We start from the raw sequence: 10,433 nt of genomic DNA on the forward strand, positions 1-10,433 counted from the left end.
AACTAAAGGTGAGACTAATTTGATTAATGAGCAAAGAATATCAGTGTACAAAAAACAACACTGCAACATAAGTTATGAGTCTTCTATATGACTTTCACACCTGTTTTTCTGGTAGTCAGCACAAATATACATAATAAATGGCTTCATGATTTATGCATGCTAAGCAATAATGTATAGCTATGAAGCTTTTTCTAATTCTAATAGCGTTTTGTTTTCTAATTGTCTCATGCACAGGTCAATTGTCATTACATAACACATGATTTGTGACAATCTTGGCATTTAAGTTGGCCAGTAGTTAAGCACAGACTGTATGTGATCCTGTGCTACTTACCCAACTTAAAAGGCATTAGCCAACCTGGGCAGCACAGTAAAATCTATTTAGCAAACCTTCCCATAATTTTTTATCTTTGACTTATTTATGTCAGATTGGATCTTTTGATTGCTGCTTTAAGAAAACAAAGCGCCTTTCAAACAAGACTTTTTTTTTTATTAAGAATAAAATGCTTTCAAAAAGACCTAAGGCAATATTCATACTAATAGCTTTATAATTGTTATTGATTAACAAAGTGGTTTATGCAGAAGGAACTGACCCACCAAAACCGCTGAATCAGTGTGTCAAGCGTGTCATTACTGCGAGCAAAGAACGAGGGAACCATCAGCTCTAGATGTGATTGTAGGCATTTTACTTTGCAACACTGAATAAAAAGCCGTCATCGTCCCTCAAACTGCGGCCTGAAACAATAAACAAAGTTAATCAGTCAGCAGTTTGCTCAGATACATTTTTGGTTTGAAAAATTACAAGTTTTAAGCTGCACTATTTGTAAATTGGCTTTTAAAATAACTATGAGGGCAATTTAAACTAGACTATTAGTAAAACAACAGCTCTAGGGATCTACTGTGTGTTGTATATTGATAGCAAATGTTAGACAGAGACACACACACACACACACACACACACACACACAAAGCAAAGCAGTGCAAAGCAAAGCAAAGCAAAACATACAGAGATTGGACAGACTGCTTTAAGGAGAATTCCGGTTGATTTCAACATGTAGCTCTGTTTTTTTTTAATTTGTAGAACAGTATGTAGAGAGACAAATGAAACCAATCGGTGCTAACTACATTGTGTTATCCTCCTGCTAGAGTTAGCACCTAACAGGCTTAAACAGTGCAAGTTTTAAACGTGTTTTTAGTCTCTAAACATGTTCAAAATGTCATTAGTGCCTAGCCATGTGCAGGTATTCCTTCCAAATGAACACAGCAAATCCGACTGCAGTATATGTAACAGAAATGCATAAAAGTTGTGTTAATCCATACCTATTTATTTCCTGTTTTCCGGTGAAGTCCACACCAGTCGATTTTCACAACTTTTATGCCTTTCTGCCACATCTACTGCAGTCAGATTCACTTTGTTCCCAGGAATCACTGCACATGGCTAGGCACTGGTAATGACATTTTGAGCATGTTTAGAGACTAAAAACAAGTTTAAAACTTGCCCTGTTTAAGCCTGTTGGGTGCTAACTCTAGCAGGAGGATAACTCAGTGTAGGCAGCACCTATTGGCTTCATTTGTCTCTCTACTGACAGCACTACAAATAAAAAAAATAAAAACAGCGCTACATGTTGAAGTTGACCGGAATCCTCCTTTAAGTAAGCTTTCAACAGTAGCAGGGAACAGAAATATCAAACAGAGGATGACACTTAAACAAGCTGTGAAGTGATTCCGTGATGATTGTCATCACAATTCATTTCAAAACAGCTTGCTTGAAACCTTGCATTGCATATTTCTATGGCAATGTCTAGATTTAGAGAGTTACAATTCCATAAGTGAAAATAACCTCACTTATTGTCTATTATACTTTCAACAGAATCTTTTTTTTAAAATTGATTGTTTTATCCCATACCACTCATACCTCTGAACTTTGACCCACAAAGAGCTCTAAGAAGTGCTGCTGGCGATGAAGGTGTCGGGCGTGACAGTGTTAATGGTCTTGTGGGGGGTTAAAAGGCCAGGGGCCACACGAGGGGAACAGCAGGGACCCAGAGGGTTGTTGAGCGTCACATTGAAGGTGCCCTTCAGTACTGTGTTCATGATGCCTGGACTCAACTGCAGAGACACAAAAAGAGCAGAGATGGGGGTTGTAGTTTGATATGTATGTGGCATTAAACAGTCCGTCCTTTTATGCAACCCTTTGAACAGAACTAGATGTAAAAAGATAAAGACAACAGGCTGATATTACACTATGAAAACTGGCCAAAGAAAATAGGTATTAAAAAAGAAAAATATTCATTTACAATTGCACATTTTTTTGTTGTTGAACAGGACATACTCTTAGAAATATAGAAGGAAACAAACAAAATGAAGGAATAAGTGATGGAGGCCAGTATGATAAAATGAGAAGCGATGATGAGGGTGGTTGTCCTTTGACTTTAAAACAGGATTAATCATCGGTTCTTGGCATTTTCCACCAATCACCCTGTTTTTATTGCATTCAACCGTCTAATAAAACTTCACATAAACTGTGTATGAACCTGTTTACTGAAGTCAGGAGTCTCATGTGAAACAGCTTAACAGTGTCTTCCAAGAAATGGACATGCCACGAAAACACAGAACGTTTTTAAGAATGGAACTTTGCATTAGTTCAGGCAAGCATGGAAGTCATTTTTCACATCCACATCCAATCATATGACCTATCTCACACAATAGGTGAATCAATAAGTCTCTCCCATTCAACAGCCTCTTTCTGTATTAGCATTTAGTTGTGCATGTCTTTTGAAGGATTCTTTAATCAAATGTATTGCATATCAAGCTGCTGGTGGTTACTCAGATTTATTTATTGAACCTTGACTTTAAACATAAATTACACCCAAAGTACAACACATTGGTTTCTGCTAGAAAGTGGTCATTAAGGTGGAATTCACAAACTAGCATGCAACTAACACACAGCAACACATATGATTAGACTGTCTGACCCAGGTCTTACGAAGGGGAACATTAAAAACAGTACCAAAAACAAAAATCCTAGATTGATTTCAAAGTCTGATCTTAAAATCATCTCACAATTGTAAAAAAAACCTCTCTCTTTGTCACACAAACACACACACAGGCTAAGATGCAGACATACATGCATACATATTGTTCTGTATGAACACCCAGGTACTGCCTAAGGAATCAACTTCTTTGATATTACAAAAGTTCTCTCTTTCTCTCTCTCCTTTTCTTTCTCCCCTAACCTCCCAAAACACATACACGCATCAGTATGCCAGAGGTGCCACAGTAGGATTTAGGCATATTGCAGGGGCCGCTCAGATCTCAGTATTGATCCTAATGGGAAAAGGGTTGTGGGTTCAACTCCAGGTCACCCTCAGGGTTGGCCAGGAGGTCGGGGAGATGGTGAAGAGCTCTTGGAAGTGATGACACCACCGGCATAGCAATAATGAGGGAGCTTATAGGATGTTTCACTAGGTCATAAAGGGGAGATGGAGAAGGGAATCTGTGCTCCGAGTTGGTGATGATGTTACTCTGTATGTATGTAGACATGTACAAGTGTGCACACACGCACAGTAGAAAGAGTGCTGGATACAAAGTCTTTCCCACAACACACATACAATGCATGACATAACAACACAAGCTTCATCCCATGCATGCATAAACACATGCCAGCAAAGCAAAGGATGCATATCTTTCTGTTGGAGTGTGCAGAGACTCACGCAAGGTGATGTCTTTGTTTTGCTAAACATAAATAAATCACAGAAACAGAGAGTCTTCATACCTCAATCAATAACAAAATGGGTTGTTAGTTACCGCGCAGATTTATAAGAGTGCTGCTGCTGTCTGTTCTGCCAAAACTACTCTCTTTTGTATTTTTACTATTGCTCTTTAATTAAGTAAATCCGATTACTCAATTAATCGATTGAAAATCAGAAGAATACTCAATTACTAAAGTAATTGTTAGCTGCAGCCCTAACACACACACACACACACACACACACACAGACACAGAATACAGTAGTCATGCAAACTCATACCTGTCATAAGTTAGAGTTTCTAACTATCCAAACTCACACAAATAGACAGTAGCAAACAAACAGAACGTTTGTGCAGAGTGGGTGTGATGAATAATGATGAATTACAATGCAGCAATGGGGAGACATTTTTGCATTTTGAATAATAACGATTAATTTTCACTACCCTCATCAGAAAGAAATTATGAGATGGTATCAGATGGTTGTGCTTCCCACTTAGAAGCATCAGCAAGCAAAGTAGAACTATAAAAAACTTTCACACGTAGAAGGTACATGTTGAGACATAAAGCGCACACTCCGAGGAAGATTTGATGAAATGTCAGCTATGTTAAGGACACCTTCTGTTCTAACTCATAATGAATATCACATAAACTTGAGCTTCTTTTTGTTGGCTCTGTATGTGCTTTGCACTCTGCAGGTTTATATATCAGCAAAGATTACAGCATTTAATTAACATTTGTTTCTGCTTGATGTCTGCTCCTGTGTCTTTTTATATTCCTGTGTTTCATCCTCACACTGTTAAATTAAGCTCAACCAATGAGAGCAGTGCTATGAGTGAGAAAGCTAATCGGGCCTACTTTCCAGAAGTTGGTGCCTTGGATGGTGCACTTAATGGAAACACTAAATGAGCCCTAACTGTGACCTATTGCTGCCCATGTAGATAGATGCGTGACATTACTCACACATGTATGGATGGACACATATAGGAACACACTGATGCTGAAAAAGCTACTACTCCATTACGTAGCCGTCTGCTTCAGATTGCAGGCCCTCAGAACACATTTTCAGCTGTTGAATTTAACTACCCTCTTCAGCTGCTCCATTTGCTGCTGTCTGTCTCTCTGCTTCTCTTCCTCTTTGCTTTTCCACCACCTTTTCGTCACCGTCTCACCTCGGCCCATGTCTTTTCTTTCCCTCTCACCCCTCCTTGCCTCTCTTTCTCATAGCTATCATCCCACTCTCTCTGCATGCTTGTCTTCAACTTACTTACCTCTCTCCCTCTCTGCACCACTTCACACCATCTTTAACACTGTATGGCCTATGGTGTCATGTAGACTCAGACAACTGATTCTCCTAAAGCTACGAGATGTAACATAATGAAAGGCATCAGTCTCTATAATGATATATGAATCACAAAATGTTTCTTAGTCAGTGTAAGGTTCTTATTACATATAGTATATATGAACTCCACATCAACATCTGAGCTCAAGTCAAAGGATTTTTGAAAAAAAAACACAACAACTAAAAGCTAAATGGTTTGTAGTATTACTGGTGGCAGGTTTTCTGTTAATGTGCAGTACGCTTGTGAGTGTACACTAGTTGAAACATATAAACACGTGCATATTTAAACCCAGGGCCTTATTTATTTGTCTGCAATTCAATTCTACAGTAGGAGGTAGCAAGATGTTTTTAGCTTAATTCCATAAACTAACCCATTTTTACTTTGTGCCAATTATGTCCCAACATTTACTCTACTCTCTGCATTGACTGAAGTGGCTGCAGTAAAAAGATTTTGATTTTACTTTTAATTTAATGCCCTAGTTGAATATTTTTTTTTTTTTTACCTTCAGATACCCTGGGAGAGGAGAGGACATGAGAAGAGGATGGTATGAGATACTTCAACAGTTTCACTAGCTACTGTCAGTGGAAAGATTTACGCAACTACAGCTTCCCCTTATAAAAGAGAGAAAGAGAGATGGAGTGAGAGACAGAGAAGGACGTGTAGAGCAAGAAAGAACATCCGCCAGCATACAGCTACATAGGAAGATAAAAGGTTTTAAAAATGTATGTGGAAAAAAATATGCACTCCATTTTGCCTACATTCCTGACGTTTAATACTTACCAAGTGGTACTCTCGTTGCCACACTCACGCACTGGTGCACACTGTTTAACGTTACAATTTTTGAATCCTACTACAACCAGGCGTGTACCTACTATAATATGTTACGACTATTTGCACTTATTATCATACACACAATTCTTAGTCCTAATGAAACAGAATTGGGTGACTATCCTAAACAGTTTCAAAAAGGAAATTTACACAAAAAAGACAAAGAAAAGCGAGATGAGATGGTGGATGAAGAGATGTAGGCAACAAGGATTGTATGCTCCGCAGAAGAGAGAGCTGTGGAGGAACACACTTAATAATAGTGAGGTGAAGTTCATGTGAGCTGTGGCTCTGTGCTAAAACCTGATGAACTGAAACGGAGAATGGGGGTCACAAATTATCACGTGTTGCTGTACATCCATCAAAACCGTTTGCCTTGTTAATTTATGTTGCAATGAATAGAAAAGAATGAAAAATTGATGAGAGAGACAGGGGCTGTAGATTCAGAAGAGAAATGGAACTGGATATATGTAAACTTAAAGTGGAGGTGGACTTCCATAAAGCTGTTGTTCTTGCTTTCATTCATTGGCTGGCTTAAACTAGGCATTGCTCATCGAAAACAAATAATATATAATAATATTCTGTTAGTGTATTGCAAGTACCTCACCTAAAATGTTTTCAGAAACCCATTTTGGTGGACCCGGTAAAAGCTGTAATTTGAAAGTTTGTAACCATACTGCCATTTTTGTTCCTGCTTTAAAACAGATCCAGCACTGCCCCAACTTGCATGTGTCGCTCAGATCCGCGTCATTTAGTTGCTCAGATTAGGTTGTAATACGTGAGTAGGTCTATTCAATTGAATGCAGATGCATTTTGGTCTGCACTGTTTATAGAGAAAATGAACTAAGAGGTTCCAGACTACAGTAATACAATAACTTAGTCTGACTATGCCAGGCTAGAGGGGAGAGGGACGTGGAGGTGGGAAAAGGCAGTGAGAAGAGAGACGGAGACAGTGAACTGCAGAAGAGAAGAGAGGGAAAAGTTGAGGAGATAAATCCATACAGAGACAGCAGACAGATTGGGAGACAGGCAGAGAGAGAAGAGAAGAAAGAGCCCTGTGATGGCATTACACCCATGGACATGAACATGATGATGAACTCTGTAGTAATGTTTAAATCAAACTCAGTGGTTTTGTCTTTGATGTTTACCACTCAAAGTCAGCAGGGACTGGAAGCAACATTAGCTCTTTCAATCATTTCGTGCACATAGGCACACGCACGCACACACACACACACACACACACACACACACACACACACACACACACACACACACAGCCGTAACCCAGGGCTGTAATTCCTATTAAAACACACTGAAATTGAGCAGGAAGAGATAAGGTTCTGGTTAGAATTCATTACAACTGTATTATGCTTCAACCATAAAGTGCATTTGTCTCTGTCAGCAGTCTAAGGTGGCTGCATTAAACAACACTGCACTCACTTTTGCCAGTTTAATTTAACTAGGCAAGTCGATTAAGAACAACTCTCCTGCAAAGCTGCCTCGAGCAGGAAAAGGCATCCTTTAGCCTTGTGTTGCATCAGATGGAGATTGGTCAAAACCACAGAAACGTATTGAAATTTGTTTTTGTTTTTTATTACAAAGCAGTCAATTTCTTCCGCACAGCTCAAGGTCAGAGACAGAAATTTGACAGATTCTCTGAGGATCAAAACATGTGATAATGTCAGGCATATATTTGTGGCCTCTCATGCATACACCAGACACACAAACAGGGCTGGTGTACTGTACACACACTACCGTCTCATCATACTCTGTTAGTCGTATATAAACACATTCAAATCCAAGGACACATATCCATAGCGACAGTCATGTCAGTACACTATTACTGAATGTTGGCTGCTCAATGAGTCATGTAGACTGGGAGTGTGTTTGGAGGTAAGAACGTTTCTTGAGAGTTACATTTTCCCAGTATGCTTACCTGATAAGCGCCTGGTCCAGGGTTGGTGTCCACGGAGACTTTAAATCGATCTTCTCTGGAGGAGATCAGAGCCATTTGGGGTACGGATTTCACACTGGGGTTATACTGGCCAGGACCTGATGAACACATAGACATATAATCCACACTTTAATTCACGTTTGGTTGCTGTGAGGCAGGAAAGTACTTTAGACGCCATTGTACTTTATACAAGCACATACTGACTGTGCCTTCAGTGTGTGCAAGAAAAACCAGAGCATCACACCCGACAAAAGTACATTTTTTCTGTCTAATACCGAATTTCCACCATAGTTATTCAGTCAAGTTTTTAAGTGTTATATTTGGGGGTTGAGGTAGGTGAAATAATTTTGTTTTTTGCTGAAATTCTCTGCAATGCTAAGAGGTCTACAGCAAAGTAGCCGGATAAGATTATATGGAAGTACCGGTGAATTATTTTGATCAAGGTTAAAAGGTTTTCTCTCTTATGTAAAAAACTACCCTGATGTTTTGCTCCTTGCCAACTTATTGGACAACGAATGTCACAGCAGTGTGGGTGCATTTTACAGTAGAAATCTGAACTGTGGTGCCAGGGTATGCTGTCTTTCTTTCTTGGGCTGCGGATCATTGTGCCTGGACACAACCCAGCACCAAGACGTGTTGGCCCTGTATGGATCAACCAAAATCTCTGCAGTGTAAGAAGTTATATTTAGCTTTGGAGAATGTGTCCATGTTATGGATATATTATGAGATAAACATGAAGCGATCCATGCTGGTAAGGTAACAAACAAGCAAAGAATATATGCACTGACATGTAAAAAAAGATACACACACATACTGCATACTCACAGTGAAAATAAAAGCTCTTACAAAGCCATTTTCATTTAAAGAAGAAATATTCACACTGAATTCTGAAAAAAATGAAAACTGTTCTCAAACTGAAGAAACTAAGCCTCAGGGATTTATCCATTACACAACATTGTTTCCATGAACCTTTTTTTTGTCAAACCTACACTGCCAACTTTTCATAAATTATAGAAACAACTTTTACCATCCTTTCTGAAATGGTTTAATGGACCCCAGGGCTTCGGATTGTATTCAGAGCATTAAGAATTATGATAAGGAAAAAAAGAAGGAGAATCCATCGCTGGTCCAGCACAATTTTACAATAAGAAAGCAGCAGCTGCTTGCCTGACCCAACGGCCAATTGCAGCTTATGACTACACAAACATAGAGGGACTTTTAAAACACATACCAAAAATATCATGGAACATCATATGAAACACTGTCATTCATTTGATTGCACATGCATGTGGATGTGAGTGTTTGTCTGTGTGTGTGTGTGTGTGTGTGTGTGTGTGTGTGTGTGTGTGTGTGTGTGTGGTGTGTGTGTGTGTTGTGTGTGTGTGTGTGTGTGTGTGTGTTTCAAAACTGTTTAATGCTCTTACATTATAAGAAATGTGATCGCAGGGGACCCAGCATGATGAGCAATATAATGTGCCATACACTGTATGCCTATTCATAAATGCAAATTCAATAATAGGCAAAATAATTTTATGTCCATGTTGTGTATCTCAATGTGAGTCTGAATGTGACCAAGAGTGTCCATATGCTTGTGTCTGCATATCTGCTTCAGTGTGTGTGTGTGTGTGTGTGTGTGTGTGTGTGTGTGTGTGTGTGTGGCTGTGTGTATGAAGAAAAAACACTTTTGCAAACAGTCCAAATCTATTTATATGCAAATTGAGTTTTGGTTAAACGGTTTGGGGTGCCTCATGGGTTGAGTCCCTCGTTGAAATGGGGCTAGTCATAAATTATCCAAATAAGTCATGAATCTATCAATTTTTAAACAACATTTTTCAATGGGAGTGTAATTGAGGTAAATATTAGGTTAGAAGCCCGCAGAGATGGAGCTAATTGGACTGCATGATGGTGAAAGGGTGGAGCTATACAGTTTTCCTTTTATTCTTTATATATTTTTTATTGACGTTTAGCATCAAAGACAATTCCTTAAAATGTGTTTCAAATATTGAATGCATACATCAGCCATTTATGTTTGTCTGAAATGCCCCCATTTTAAGATTTGTGACAAATACAGAGATTTTTAGTGAAAGATCTTTTATTTTCCATTAAATCGTAAATTTTCACAAGAAAAAAGTCTGGCCTATAGGGCGTTTAGTCAACACAGGTCACCTAAAGTGACACAAATAATTCCAATTTATTTTCATTAAGCCTTTCAAATGCTCCTTCTTTAATTATGTTGCACATACAGCTAAAGAAACAACCCTTTAGCTGTCCAATCTTTAAATCCAATATATTAGTGTGTGTGTGTGCGTGTGTGTGTGTGTGTGTGTGTGTGTGATACCTGGTACAGTGGGGTCACTTTGCTGGAAGAAATTATCCCGTGGTGCAGCAGAGAGGAAGCAGCTCTGTCGTCTCTTAGCTCCTTTATTTCGGGGTTCTAAGTAGGAGCGGCCATTTGCCTTTTCAAATGACTTACTCACATTGTAACTGTTGGGTGGAGGGGAATCCTGCGAGGAGAGGAGAGGAGAGGAGAAGAGAGGAGAAGAGAGGAGAAGAGAGGAGAGGAGAG

General features: G+C 39.1%; 1 protein-coding gene across 1 annotated transcript in view; it reads right to left on the reverse strand.

Annotated features, from left to right (window-relative positions):
- Nucleotides 1-493: 493 nt before the first annotated feature.
- Nucleotides 494-10,433, reverse strand: part of stpg2 (sperm-tail PG-rich repeat containing 2) — an 88,477-nt gene continuing 78,537 nt past the window's right edge. Inside the window, 4 exon segments of the mRNA XM_032516467.1 lie at nt 494-739; nt 1,913-2,106; nt 7,850-7,965; nt 10,206-10,371. Coding sequence (XP_032372358.1) covers nt 1,939-2,106; nt 7,850-7,965; nt 10,206-10,371 — 450 coding nt within the window. The 3' untranslated portion in view covers nt 494-739; nt 1,913-1,938.

Source organism: Etheostoma spectabile, chromosome 5 (assembly GCF_008692095.1).
Source record: "Etheostoma spectabile isolate EspeVRDwgs_2016 chromosome 5, UIUC_Espe_1.0, whole genome shotgun sequence".
NCBI lineage: Eukaryota > Metazoa > Chordata > Actinopteri > Perciformes > Percidae > Etheostoma > Etheostoma spectabile.